This window comes from Engystomops pustulosus, chromosome 1 (assembly GCF_040894005.1).
Source record: "Engystomops pustulosus chromosome 1, aEngPut4.maternal, whole genome shotgun sequence".
Lineage (NCBI taxonomy): Eukaryota > Metazoa > Chordata > Amphibia > Anura > Leptodactylidae > Engystomops > Engystomops pustulosus.
The window spans coordinates 40534880-40550784 of NC_092411.1; the positions used below are offsets into that span (position 1 = coordinate 40534880).

At 40.2% G+C, this 15905-nt stretch overlaps 1 protein-coding gene across 1 annotated transcript in view; it reads left to right on the forward strand.

The window, feature by feature from the left end:
• ANKRD34B (ankyrin repeat domain 34B) overlaps positions 1 to 15617 on the forward strand; it is a 37830-nt gene extending 22213 nt beyond the window's left edge. The window contains exon 2 of the mRNA XM_072139113.1: positions 12433 to 15617. Within this exon, the coding sequence (XP_071995214.1) occupies positions 12465 to 14039 (1575 nt within the window). The 5' untranslated portion in view covers positions 12433 to 12464 and the 3' untranslated portion in view covers positions 14040 to 15617. The remainder of the gene's footprint in view (positions 1 to 12432) is intronic.
• Positions 15618 to 15905: the final 288 nt, after the last annotated feature.

The window sequence follows — 15905 nt, forward strand, 5'->3', positions numbered from 1 at the left end:
GAAAATCCCCATATACTGCCATACTGTAGTATGGCAGTATATGATAGGATCGATCAGACAACCTAGGGTTAAAGTACCCTAGGAAGTCTGAAAAATAGTATAAATAAAATTAAAAAAAAGTTTAAAAAAAAAAAATTATAATAAAAAAACCTAAAATTTCAAATCACCCCCCTTTCCCTAGAACTGACATAAATATAAATAAACAGTAAAAATCATAAACACATCAGGTATCGACGCGTCCGAAAATGCCCGATCCATCAAAATATGATAACGGTTTTTCAATGCATTTAACCCCGTAACGGAAAATAGCGCCCAAAGTCGAAAATGGCACTTTTTTGCCATTTTGAAAAATCTAAAAAAATCTATAAAAAGTGATCAAAAGGTCGCACAGTACTAAAAATGATATCATTGAAAATATTATCAAATTTTGAAAAAATGACACCACCCACAGCTCCGTACACCAAAGTATAAAAAAGTTATTAGCGCTAGAAGTTGGCAAAATCAAAAAAACTATTTTTGTACAGGAGGTTTTAATTTTTGTAAATGTATGAAAACATTATAAAACCTATACAAATTTGGTATCCCCTTAATCGTAACCGACCCAAAGAATAAAGTAGACATGTCAATTGGGGCGCTCAGTGAAAGACGTAATATCCAAGCCCACAAGAAAATGGCGCAAATGCGTTTTTTCACCATTTTCACTGCATTTGGAATTTTTTTCCCGCTTCCGAGTACATGGCATGGAATATTTAATACCATCATTATGAAGTGCAATTTGTTACGCAGAAAACAAGCCATCACACAGCTCTTTACGTGTAAAAATAAAAAAGTTATAGATTTTTGAAGGTGGGGAGTGAAAAATGGACATGAAAAAAACAGGAAAGGGCCCGGTCCTTAACCGGTTAACAACAGAATGGTGTCACACACTGTATGTAAAAGGTGCATGAAAAATAAAAAGGGTGAACACTTCCTGAGCAGTGCAGGGTGCGCCAGATAATTGAAGACCTTGCACCCTATAATTGGCGCAGTTTGCCTCACTTTTGATAAATCTGGTCCACTGGCTGCAGAAAGCCATACTCTTCTGTATGTAAACCTTGCTCAGCTCCTACTGTTGCCTGCAGATTGGACAGTATTTTCATGGTGACATGTTTCTTTTAAATTGTTCATAGGAAACAAGTCTTTATCGATGAGGATTTATAAATGGAGTGTTGTCATCATCATTGTGCTGGATCATTACACTCCCCTCCTCCAGCTACTCCACATTCCTCCCTCTTTCCTTTCATTGTTCACTTATTAGAAATGAGTGAATTATCCAGTGAAAAACATCTGGCGTGGTGACTCTTCACTGCCGCCTGAATAGGGGGTCCATGGAATCAGCGTTTTGTGTGACTTTGTAGTCGTACAACAGATCTTATGGAGCCGCTATAGTGCTATAAATTACAGGTACACAGAGAATCGCCTGGTGCACTGGTGTGCATTACTTCATAATAATAGGAATCTTTATTTATATAGCGCCATCATATTCTGTGGCGCTTTACAAATCATAGGGGACATATACAAATAAAATAAGACATTACAGAGCACAAACAGTCATATGGAACAATAGGAACGTGGGCCCTGGTCACAAAAGCTTACAGTCTATGAGGATGAGGGGGTGACACAAGACCTTACAGTCTATGAGGATGAGGGGGTGACACAAGAGCTTACAGTCTATGAGGATGAGGGGGTGACACAAGACCTTACAGTCTATGAGGATGAGGGGGTGACACAAGAGCTTACAGTCTATGAGGATGAGGGGGTGACACAAGAGCTTACAGTCTATGAGGATGAGGGGGTGACACAAGCTTACAGTCTATGAGGATGAAGGGGGTGACACAAGAGCTTACAGTCTATGAGGATGAGGGGGTGACACAAGAGCTTACAGTCTATGAGGATGAGGGGGTGACACAAGAGCTTACAGTCTATGAGTATGAGGGGGTGACACAAGAGCTTACAGTCTATGAGGATGAGGGGGTGGCACAAGAGCTTACAATCGATGAGGATGAGGGGGTGGCACAAGAGCTTACAATCGATGAGGATAAAGGGGGTGACACAAGAGCTTACAGTCTATGAGGATGAGGGGGTGACACAAGAGCTTACAGTCTATGAGGATGAGGGGGTGACACAAGACCTTACAGTCTATGAGGATGAGGGGGTGACACAAGAGCTTACAGTCTATGAGGATGAGGGGGTGACACAAGACCTTACAGTCTATGAGGATGAGGGGGTGACACAAGAGCTTACAGTCTATGAGGATGAGGGGGTGACACAAGCTTACAGTCTATGAGGATGAAGGGGGTGACACAAGAGCTTACAGTCTATGAGGATGAGGGGGTGACACAAGAGCTTACAGTCTATGAGGATGAGGGGGTGACACAAGAGCTTACAGTCTATGAGGATGAGGGGGTGACACAAGAGCTTACAGTCTATGAGGATGAGGGGGTGGCACAAGAGCTTACAATCGATGAGGATGAGGGGGTGGCACAAGAGCTTACAATCGATGAGGATAAAGGGGGTGACACAAGAGCTTACAGTCTATGAGGATGAGGGGGTGACACAAGAGCTTACAGTCTATGAGGATGAGGGGTGACACAAGAGCTTACCATCTATGAGGATGAGGGGTGACACAAGAGTTTACAGTCTATGAGGATGAGGGAGTGACACAAGAGGAATAAGAGCTTGTATAATGGTCCAGCCATTGTTTTATAAGGGAATGGAATAAAAATAATTTAATAAATAAAAATGCTGCTTGAACCAGTCATCAGCCGCCATCTTATATACAAAGTTCAAAGTCAGTGGGACTGCAGAAAAGCCTGGAGCTTGGTAATTGTAGTTACAGTTAGTGAGTGTGATAGGCTTTGCCTAAAGAGATGGGTTTTAAAAGCACTTTTGAAACTTTGGAGGTTGGGTATTAGTCTCATAGCGTGGGGAAGGACATTCCAGACAATTGGTGCAGCTCGAGAGAAGTCCTGGAAATGTGAGTGAGAGGTTCTAATTAAGGTAAAGATTAATTACTTAGTAATAGGGACCAATCAAATTAATACAGTCTTGTTACATTCACGGCATCAGGCTTCTGTTGGGTGACATACTAAAAGCATATAATATACTGAGGGTGCTGTTATACAATATATAGAAAAGCAATGGAAAGCTCAATACAAAATGCAAGCTCTTGTGAATTTTGAGGACTGTGGCACTTATAAACTTTGTTAGTTTTAGTAAATAATTAGCTTAATTCCTACTTATTCCTTGCATGGCAAGCAGATGTCAGCAAATAATTGTTAATAAAAATGTTTAAAATTAATAGGATATGGAATGAGTTTTCAGTAGGTAGTAGTTCCTATGGTCCATACTATTTCCTGTGAATTAAAGTGCCCCTTCACTTTCATTGCCTTCAGACAGTGGTTTAAAGACTGTAGTTTGAAATATGTATGTATTTTTGACCCCTTAAAGGGCACCTACCACCCTGATTCTACCTATAACTCGTAACTGCGTGCCCTCGTCCGAGTCCCCCGGCATCTGCGGCCTTCTGCGCATGCGCAGTAGCTCCAGCCCCGGAGCTGCGGCCGCGCAGCCGAAGGCCTGCGTTTTGCGCATGTGCAAAACGCAGGGGACCAGGACGAGGGCGCGCAGCTACGAGGAGCTGCGCGCCGAAGATTAAATGGTAGGCGGAGTAATGTGGCTACTGGGGCATGGAGTAGCCGCGACTAGTAGCCTCATGTCCGGCTACTCCACGCCCCAGTAGCCGCATAAAAAAATTTACATACACCTGCTATAAAGTTTTCTAAAAGACACCCGGGACGTGAGGATTAGCCCAAAAAAGGGCTATCCTCACGTCCCATTCATCCACCTACCACCCCTTCTACCTTTATAGGTGGAATCGGGGTGGTAGGTTCCCTTTAAGGAGGCAGGGCTTTTTTTCTTACTTCTCGCTCTCCACCTTCAAAAATCCACAACAATTCATTTTTCCATGTGCAGAGCCTTGTAAGGACTTATTTAGTGCGGAACAAATTTTACTTCTCTGTCACATTATTATTCCATGCCATGTACTGGGAAACACGTTCGTGTCACGTTCTTGTGGGCTCAGTTTTTAGGACTTTCACTGTGCGCTCCAAATAACACCTTTACTTTATTCTTTGGTTCGGTGCGATCGCGGTGATACCATATTTATACAGGTTTTATTGTGTTTCAAATACATTTTCAAAAATTAAACTAATGTGTATAAAAAAGAAAAAAAACATTCTGCCATCTTCTGACACGAATACCTTTTTCATACTTTGGTGTAAGGAGCTGTGGTAGGTGTAATTTTTTGCGAAATGAGTCGATGTTTTCGGGGTCTGTGCGACATTTTGGTCACTTTTTCTTTCATTTTTTATGTGATGTGAAATGGTGTAAAAGTCGCGTTTGGGCGCTATTTGGGACATTTGGGCGCTATTTTCTGTTATGTGGTTCAAAGCCGGCAATAACCGTTTTTATATTTTGATATATCGGGCATTTTGAGGTGCGGCGATACCTATTGTGTCTGTGTTTTTTACAGTTTTATATTTTATATCAGTTCTAGGGAAAGGAGGGTGAGTTGAACTTTTAGGTTTATTACTTTTTAAATTATTTTTGAAACCTTTTTTTTTTTTTTTTACAACTTTTTGCATTAACCCTAGATGGTCTGATCGTTCCTACCATATACTGCAATTCTACTGTAATGCAGTATATGGCAGTTTTGCATAGCATTCATTACAATGATCCACTGGCTCATTGTAACGAATCTTCAGAAACAGACAGCCGACCGCGGTTATTAGAAGTGTATGAAGAGGAGGTTCACAGAACAGGAGCAGTATACTGTGCTGTACCCAAAGATACTGAATATAAGTAATAGTGCAGTGCCTAATATATATATATATATATATATATATATATATATATATATATATATATATATATGGTAGAACTGTGTTTGGCCCTTATATACAGAATAGGAGCAGCAGTACTGTGCTGTACCCATATATATAGCAGTACTATGCACTGCCTACACATGCAGTATAGACGTAGTGACAATGTGCTCTGTGTATATTTATCTTTCTTAAAAAGTTTAGGATAAAAAATATATTTTTCTTCTGTATGTTTTTCTCCCTATAAACCAGATTCCCACAATACATGAAAGTAGAATCTTTATTATTGCAGGAATGTAGAACGTTGTCGGAGAAGGTTAAACGTTAATGAATCCTCTTACTAAAAGTCAGCTTTACCCAGGCAGCGAGAGAAAAGGAATTTTCAATGGAACTTAAGGGAAAAGGACCTTTACTTGGCTCTGTGCTTATAATAGTATCTCCTGCTGCTTACACATGTTTGATGTGAGATAGAAATAGCATTGGCAACCTGTGTGGTCTGTGCGCTCTTTAATGTCCTTGACTTCTGTAGTTGAATCTTATTTAAAAAATGGATTCTTGCTGCATCAATGGAATTGAAATAAGGAAGGGATGACCAATAATAGAAATAAACTCATAATGTATCATCATTTATATTGTAAGTAAATATTTCTATATATGTTTGTAAATGTTATTCTTGTTTAATAAATCTTGATTAATCATTTATGTAGTTGTAGGCTTAGAACAAACTAGATACTACATTTATGTAATATTGGTCCTTTCAGTATAAATTATAAACTGATGCTTTTGCTTTCAGATTCCTCTTATTCAGGTCTAGTGTAAGATTTATGCCAACTTTTCACTGGAATACACAAATATGGACATTATGACTGCCCTATTCCTGGGCTGGTCATAAGTATACAGCCCCTTTGCTCAGTATTGAGTAGAAGCCCTGTTTCTTGAGCTAGTACAGCCAGGACTCTTCTTGGGGATGAATCATTAAGTTTTACACACCTGGATGTGGAGATCCTCTGCCTCTTCCTTGCAGATCCTCTCCAGTTCCTTCAGGATGGATGGTGAACGTTGATGGACGCCATTTTGAAGTCTCTCCAGAGATGCTCAATTGGGTTTAGGTCACACCCCTATGCCCCCACCATGTGTCACTGTTGGGATTGTATTTGGCAGGTGATGAGCGGTGCCTGGTTTTCTCCACACATATCGCTTAGAAATAACACCAAAAAGTTCAATCTTTGTCTCATTAGACCAGAGAATCGTATTCCTCATAGTCTTTTCATAGTTTTTAATGCAAACCGTATGTGGCTTTCATATGTCTTGCACTGAGAAGAGGCTTCCATCGCCATAAAGCCCCTGCATGTCAGTTAAATATAAGTGTCACAGCAAAGGAGCTTCTCCTTACCAGACACGGTAGACCTAAAAACTTGCAATCGGGAATGAGCAACATGTGTTTTCCCGGTAAAACAAAACAAAATATCTATTGCTTCTTCCAGAATGCAAATGAATGGGTCTAAACAAATTAGACCTAAACTGCTGTGCTTGAATTGCGTTTCAAAGTGCAATTTAAGCGTGAACATAGTCTAATAAGGTAAACAATGAAGAACTGTGCTTGTTAGAAAACAAAGAAAAACAAACAAGGAACATATATACAACTGTAAGGGGGACATAAACTCAAATCACAAAAACCATAAAGGAAAGTAAAATGAAAAGAGGGAGGGGGGAAGAGGAAGAAGTGGACTGTATGTTCTGCAGTCACCCAGAGATCCATGACTTCTGATATTGATTATGAATGCCACAGTTTCCACACTTTCATGAATCGTGGCACAGGGTTATCCAAGGTTGCCGTTAAATGTTCCATGTTATGGACCTCATGTAGAGGAGGAGTTTAACTTCCAATACCTTGCTTTCAGGCATGCTATGAGAATGAGAAGGCAAAGTTTGATGGTAATTTTTTCTATAAGCATAGGGGTAATTTAACAGATAAAATAGGGGGTGCTGAAGAATATGCAATGAAGTGACCAAACCACTTGGACCTCTCACCAGAAGGAATAGATTTTCAAACAGTTCGATAAGACGTGCTGCTTTATACCCCCTGGTTTTCTGCACTGCCAGAAAATGTTGGGAGTATTTGGGTGTATGTGGTGTAACTAAAATGGGGTGTGGTACCAGTGATACAGGAGTTTGTATTAGTTCTTCTTGTCGGTAGTGCAGAGTCTTTATGCCAAATCTGCTGCCAGGTCGTCTGTTACAATATTTAATAGCTGTTTGATTCTGAGAACAATGTAACCACCAACCTTGTAGCCTTTATTTTAGTAAATTTGTTTTATAGACTTCAGTTTTTTCTGCCTGTATCTTTCCACCACCCCTGATTGTAAAACACTCTACCACCAATGTGCAGATCCTAATTATTTGCTGTTCCTCCCCTTTCCAGCCTGCTTACGTTATGGTGTGTGGCTATCGATAAACTTCAATAATTCCCTGAGCAAATAAGAATAAATGTTTTAATTACTTTCCATCAATCCAGTAAATGATACATTTATGATAAGTACTGTGTAAGTTAATATGAGGTTAATTGTAAAATTGATCCATGTAATACTAATATTCAGAGGATTTTATATAATCACTTCATTTGCATTATTACATTGTAAGTGTAATTCCGACATCTTATATACAGCTCCGGAGACATTAGCTGTCATATACTAAGATCTAAATTACTTTATATTTACCATTTGTTGTTCTGATTGACTTCCCTTACTATCTAGTTTCCCATGTTACCCATTATTCTTATATATTGGAAGTTATAGATTATGAGGATAGAACAATAGTCACTATAGATTGTATTTGCAAGTGATAGAAAGTATCAGCGTTTCTCTATGTGCACCCGGATGAAGGATAAAGTCTCCGGATAGTGGCTAATGATAGTGGTTCATACCACAGCAGAGATAGCAAATAGTTTCAAATTTATGGAGGTAAAGATTATTTGAAATATTCTGTAGCACCGAAATTTGATTACTGATGAAAAGGACCATAATATAGGTATAAAATGATAGCCCTGCCCCCCTTCCATATCCATTGTAAATGAAAAAAATTATAGTTCTGGCATTGCACATCTTTGCCTAATTATTAAACGAGGAAGAAAATTCCAAGAAAGAAAATGTAATTCGTGACTTTGACAACTGTTGTTTTACTGCAGGTGTCTCAGTATTTGCAAGACTTTGCCTTGCTCAAACATTCTGGCGGAGCAGATTTCAGAGACTTGTGTGCAAAACAATATTTATTTTTGGTAGGAGATTCAGATGGTGCACTCTCATAACAGCAAGCGGGATGCGAGGGGAGAAATCCTACTGAGACTCTACTGTATATGCAGAAAAATCATGTCCCCCATGGATTTCATTATATACAGGCAGTCCCCAGGTTACATATAGGATAGGCTCTTTAGGTATGTACTTCAGCTGAATTTGTATGTAAGTGAGAACTGTATATTATATCATTGTAACTCTTGTAACAAAACATTTCTTTGCCTCTGTGACAATTAGATTTTTAAAAATTTTGTGCTGTCATGGGAACAAGGACTATCAGTAAAACTTCATTACAGGCACCTTACAGCTGATCATTACAGCCTGAGCTTCATCAGAGGTCACAGTGAGCAGAGAGGTCCGTCTTGTCTGTAAGTCGGATGTCCTTAAGTTGGGGACCGCCTGCATGACCTATCTCATACGTATGTTCAGGAAAGCCAAATGGGGCAAGTAAGATATTTAGTAAGTACAAGAAACCATTTCCTAGTATAAGTTACTTATATTATATAGGGGGATACAAAACACTTGACAAAGGTTTTCTATTCATAGTTAGAGTTGTGATCTTAAAGGGGTTGTCCAATTATTAGAAAAATGTATCAGGTGGACTGGGGAGGGACTTCAAGACAAACATCCAGGCAGCCTGGCAAGCCCACTTATCTCCTAACCCAGCGCCTGATGCAGCGCTGGTGCAGGAACGGGTGGGAGTGCCAGGCCGATGGAAGCTGTCAGAGCATGCCCTGTAAACAGATGGGACATGGCTGTGACAGTCCGCAGCGCTGAGGAAGTGAGTAAAGCTGTAATTTTTTTAATAAGGCCCTCCCTAGTCCACCTGATACATTTTTGTAATAGATGGACAGCCCCTTTAAGCTCTATTTAGACTATATTTGCACCATTCATGAAATGTATGGGGCAGATTTACTTACCCGGTCCATTCGCGATCCAGCGGCGCATTCTCTGCGGTGGATTTGAGTCCGGCCGAGATTCACTAAGGTAGTTCCTCCTACGTCCATCAGGTGGCGCTGCTGCGCTGAAGTCCGCCGAAATGCACTCAAGTTCACCGGTCTATTCATAGCGAAGGTAAGTGCAAGCTTCGCGACACTTTTTTTTTTAAATGCGGCGGGATTTCCGAATCCGTCGGGTTTTCGTTCGGCCACGCCCCCCCCATTTTCGTCACGGGCATGCCAGCGCCGATGCGCCAGAATCCGATCGCGTGCGCCAAAATCCTGGGGCAATTCAGGGGAAATCGGCGCAAATTGGAAATATTCGGGTAACACGTGGGTAAAACGCGAATCGGGCCCTTGGTAAATGACCCCCTATATGTCTGGAGGATTTTTAGATATATACCTCCAGTGGAAGTTGTGACATTTTCTAGTGAAACCCAAATTTATTAGCACAAATAAAACTTATGCAATTCATGGCTTTTAGCAATCTTCCATATATTTCTTGCCCAGTGTTCAAACACTTATGGTCATGAAAAACATCTGAGATCCATTTGTCATTCCTGTTTAAAAGGAATGTGTCTTCTGAGAAACTCGGGGACTGACAATGCCGAGAATGGGAATAGTATGCAAGGAGTCCCTTCTTCTCCGCAGAGCAGAACAACCATGAATCTATCTCAATACATTATGCACACACCAGTGTAGCCTCTCACCAAAAAAATAATTTAAAAAAATGTATGTTAAAATATAAATATCAAAACGATATTACCTTGAAAATCTAGTTATATCATGATATACAAATCTGGACATATTCAGCTAAGAAGGAACTAAAGGAAGGGCACAGCTGTATGTTTTTACAGGAAAAAAAGAGCACATACCATAATCATCTACTGTACATTATGTATATTTGGTTGTATAGAGGTCTGTATTCTGCACATACGGCCAACATGTTCAGTGTCTGAAAATCATCTATTGAGAATCAGTGTACAGTAGTACCTAGAATTATGAACACTTTTACACAAATTGGTTTATATGTAATTATGTGAGCCCTCCCCACCCTCTACTATGCTGTACCTCCCCCTCTCACAAAATTGTACACAACATTGAAGAAGCAGAAGAAATAAGGGGGCTAGATGTTGTACTACACATGACTAAATATTTTTGGGGTGTAAAATGAATTGTCTGAATTTAGGACACAATTATTAATTATTAAAGGGTTTGCCCACATATGAGAAAGCTTACAAGGGTAGCTTGAACATGCACTCCAGCCAGTGATATTGGAGTCATGTTCATGGGACATCATAGGAAGTCCCATAAGCGGGTGACAATGGTTCACATGACCAGTGTCTCTTTTAGACACAAGGGGAAAGCTTGGCAGGGTAAGCACAATATGGGTAACCCTATTAGGGCATTGTACTTATTCAAGTACACCAATTTGTGGCCAACCCCTACAGTATAAGGCAGATTATTCATGCTGAGACATAATGGGGCACATTTACTAAGAACAGTGCAGTCAGTACTATGTGCAGTTTGCCTGTGTAGTGTGCAGAGGGCGCTAGATATGGGATTTGTAACGCCCTCTTCATGAATCTGATGTCCTCTGCACTGCTCCAACAGAATGCACCACTTTTTTTGGTGCACCTTCAAAATGGGGTTACGGTAAACTACTGTCGGACTTTCAATGTTAAATCTCTAGCGCGTAGTCCGACTGCGCACCGGTCGCGCGTGACAATTATGTGACGCGGACAATTCTTAAATACCTGTGCACACAGTTTGAACCTAAAAGAACGTGCAAAGTCCAACAGAAAACTGGTGCATGACCCTTAGTAAATGTGCCCCAATGTGAACAGGTACCATGTAATGTAAACCAATCAATAAGATTAGCGTATGCCATTCTCCAATTGAAATTTTTTTTCTTTTCTTCTTCTTTTCAATTGTGTTTTTATTGAAAGTATTTTTCATGGTTATACAACAACATAGAAAATGGACAGAAAATAAAATCTATGGTAAATAGATAAGGTAAATGGTAAAAAGTAATAGGTGTTAGGTAATTAGCTAATTGTAGTAAAACAATATGCAAGTTACAGTAAGAGCAGTAAATCTAATAATGGATTGAACCAGTGCTTACACACAACACATGACACACGGACCACAATGGAGGGAAAAGGGAGGTAAGAGGGGGAATAGGTTCAGCCATTCAGGTTCCTTTCCATAGACCCATAAATATCCAACAGTTTCTACTCCTTAGTAAAAGTGGAGACTGTATTATTTAAAGGGCCCATCAAGTGCTCCAAGCCACATACCTCCTGAATGCTAGCCTGGCAGCGTGAGCGGAGATGTCCACTTCCAATGGCTGGCAATCAGACACCATGGGGCAGATTTACTTACCTGGTCCTGTCGCAATCCCGCGGTGCGTTGTCCGACGAGGATTCGGGTCTGTTGTGATTCACGAAGCTCCTGCGCCCGAGTTCCTGCATCCGTCGCTTCTGCGCCGAGGTCCGCCGGAGTTCACCTGCTTCTTCCCGGTGCTTGTAAGTGCGTGTCTTGCAACACATTTCTAAATGTCAATCCCGCCCCCTGATTTCTGTCGCGCACAAGCCGGCACCAATGTGACAAAATCCGATCGCGTGCGCCAAATCCCGGGGCAAATCGCCGCAAAACAGAAATCGTCGGGAAACCTGACGAAAATGTGTCTGAGGAACCCTTAGTAAATGAGCCCCCTTGTGTAAGATAAGTCTTAAAGTAGTTTTAGATATCTGGAAAGGGAGACATTCAGGAGGTAAAACAACGGGGTAGGGGTATCTGTAAAGAGGTAACTGAGTATAAGATTGGAACCTCCCTTCAAAAGGCAGCACTGACTTCCATGACAGCATCAGCATCAGAGGTATCCGGGAAAAGCTGGTGCAATTTTGATGGTGTATGGTACCAATGACAAAGAAATTTGTGTTTATTTTTCTTATAGAAAATGCACATAGATGTTTTGGCTGCTGTATGCCAAATTTAATGCCCTATCTCCTTCTCAATGGGGGCTCCAGCAATGGCTTCCCACTTAGCCATGTAGTGAGGACAAATCGGAATAGGCTGAGGATTCTCTTAACCTCACTTTAGTGAGAAAGGCAGCAGCCAGTCATCATATCCAAGCGAATAGTAGGTGAAGAGGCATCTGTACATGTGTGTATCTCTCTATATGTGTCTGCTGGGTTCACTCATTTAATGTTTGATATTATAAGATTGTATTATATAGAAATGATTGTAACATGATATTTCTTGTCTTTCTTTCTATAGTTGTTAGCAACAATAAGAATATACCATTAATAATGGATGAAGGCGTTGATGTTACGACGGAAAGTAACTCTCTTATCAAAGCGGTTTACCAAAGTAGGCTACGTCTTACACGACTTCTATTGGAAGGTGGAGCATATATCAATGAAAGCAATGATCGTGGAGAAACACCACTTATGATAGCTTGTAAAACTAAACATGTTGATCACCAAAGTGTTAGCAAAGTCAAAATGATTAAATATCTTCTAGAAAACAATGCAGATCCAAACATTCAAGACAAATTTGGAAAAACAGCCTTAATGCATGCTTGCTTGGAGAATGCTGGATCTGAGGTGGTATCTATGCTTTTAGAGAGTGGAGCTGATCCCAGTCTACAGGACCATACTGGATTCTCAGCCCTTGTTTATGCTGTCAACTCAGAGGACAAGGAAACTCTCAAGATCCTACTAAATGCTTGTAAGGCCAAGGGTAAAGAAGTTATAATCATCACAACTGACAAGTCTCCATCAGGTAGACAGACTACAAGACAGTATCTGAATGTGCCACCTTCTCCAGGCATTGATCATAATTCCCCTACTCAATGTACGTCACCTTCTGAGATCGAGTTAAAGACTTCTCCGACACCAATTTCAAATGCTTTTGAAGCAGAAAAGGAATTGTTTAACTTTAAAGAGGCTGATACATCCATTGATTTAAATGGTTTTTCTGAGCCAGGCTCCCCAACAAAAAAGCCTCATATGATGTATGTTGGAGCAAAGTTGCCACTCCTTCAGAGACTGCACTCCGAGCCCTGGTTGAAGATACCTCCATCCTTGCTCCATCAGCACAAAGTGTCTTCTCTTCAGGAGGAACTACAAGATATAACCCCTGAAGAAGAGCTCTCCCTGAAAATGAATGGCTTAGTATATTCAAAGCGTTACTTCACTCGACATCAGAGCATTGATGTGAAAGATACTGCTCATCTTCTAAAAACATTTGACTCATCAGGTCCAAGAAAACTCTCATATGATGAGATACATTCACAAACACTTTACCCTGAAGGAACACCAAGCAAATCTGAAAACCCTGTAGACCAAGACCCTGATGCAGTGAACACAATTTCTGTTTCAAGTCTAAGGAGCATAGTTCAAAGAAGAAATCTAGGTGCTAACCATTACAGCTCTGATTCCCAACTCACAAGGAATCATGGTTTGGCCACAACAGAGGACAGTAAATCTCTTTTAGAAAAAAAGAAGATGTTTTCTCCCCCTTCCTTGCTGTCTGGCTCCAGAGAATCTCTAGAAAATGTTTCTGTGACGGCATTAAGTAGAAGGAACCATGCACTTCTTGAGAGGCGTGGATCTGGTGCTTTACTCTTAGACCACATAAGTCAAACTAGACCAGGCTTTCTTCCACCGCTCAATGTGAACCCCCATCCACCTATTCCAGATATCAGTTGCCATAGTAAAGTATCAAATGTGATTTTCCCAGCGCCATGCACAAAGCCCCTTGTCCCCTCCGCACCACTTTTTCCGAAAGAGTCAAAAAGCAAGAAAATGCTTCTGCGCAGACATTCAATGCACACAGAACAGATTAAACAACTTGTGAACTTTGAAGAGATACTTGGCTGAGGGAAGCCATTGGAACTATCTTACTGGCGCTCTCTCTCTCTAGACAGCACCTGCTGCACACAATGCTTCAGACCTTTTCTGCAAAGAAAACAGATCCGTTCAGCTTATGCTGGATAAATTATTCAAGCAGTGAAATGCTTGCTAGTTAGCAGTAATCACATTTTTCTCTACAATATAAATGAATTGCTGCGCTACATTTGCAGCTTTTATTTTTATCAGCGAAGCAGGCTGTAAGGAATGCAGTATGGAGAAATTATAGATACCGGTTACCAAGACTGAAAGAGAAGGCAGATGTGGCTTCAGAAAGTCAAAGGCTCAAGCTCATGATCGGCGAGACCGTTTGTGATTTTCTTCTTATGAATCGCATCAGTGCTTTGTATGTGCCATGTGATCCAGAGATTCACTGAGTATTTCTGGTGTACTGAGTACCTGGGGGTATTCGTAGAGCACCTCTATCTCTCTGAGTGAATGAACACAGAAGTTAATTGATATAAATATATATATTGGTTCCTTTAAAGAACTTATATAGTGACGTAACTCGATATCTCATGTTTATTGACCGGGCTATTAGTAGCCTCAAGAACTTCCTAAAAATGTTGGTAACTATTAAGAGGAAGTGTTTGAAGACCAAGGTGGAGAACTTCACTTCATGTTTTTTATGAGGATTTATTTATTGGTATTATAACTGTTGCAATCTTTCTTATATTGTTATGAAATGTGTTTGCAAAGGGTTTTTACGTTATTGATGCACCTAAATGGTACAAGTGTGCCTTGGGTTCACTACCAGTAGACTGGATTGGATTGAAGAAGATTCTACTTTCCTGGAACGGCAAATACTTGATTTTTTTCCCTTTTGCATGTGGGTACAATGATATAGTAATATGTCCTCTGTTGGCAACACAAGGGCTAATTTGTAGTATAGAAGACAAGGTAAGGTCAACAACGTATATTGACTGGTAATATTACAAAATGCTACAAACAACAGCGCTGGCATTAAGGCCAGTTCTAATAAACTGCATGTATAGATGTGTAACTGGTAAATCTGTGCATTACAAGGTACATGTGGAGCAGTTTATTTAACCAAAGAGAGCGGCAAAGGTAAAAGGCTCAAGCTCATGATGGAGGTCATAAATACCAAATATATCATCAATATAGCGGCACCATTTTGTCTGTAGATAAAATTGAGCATTTACTAGAATAGCTCTACAAATAATAAAAGGTTACAGCCTGGTCCTGAGCTGCAGTCTTAATCCTACAGGCTTCAGAGCTGTAATCTTCCAGAGCGTAATGTAGTGGTTGCATGCTAGAAAATGCCATTACCCCAGGCACCGTGCAGTCATCAGATGTTGTACAAAGTTACAGCCTTTATTCAGTAGAGAAGTAATTATAAGTCTGTCTATGAATGCAATTATGGGGAACTTTAACCCATACATTGGCCAATGCAATGTATTTATGGAGTTAATTAACTTTTTATGTAAATTATAAAAAAAACCATATTTTTAAGCTGAATGAAACGGAAGCTCTCATGTACATGATTCATGTATATCCAAGGTGTATTGCGATTTCTTTTGTAAAATGAAAATGCTTTATAGTAATAGCTGACTGTGACTTTAATGATGACATATACAGGATATTATTTCTAATGATTTATTTGTATTGTGTATATAAGAAGTGACAAACACTGTGCAATGAAGGAAAATTAAAGGAACACTCCAGGCAAGACCGATTTACTGTGTTCTGAGAGGGTGGGGCCTGACACAGATTCTATACCTGCCCCATTATTCCTATCGTTGGAGTGTTTCTTTATAGATTCAATGTTAATTTTAATTTAATTAAAAAAGTTACTGAATGAGGATGTAATCCTAT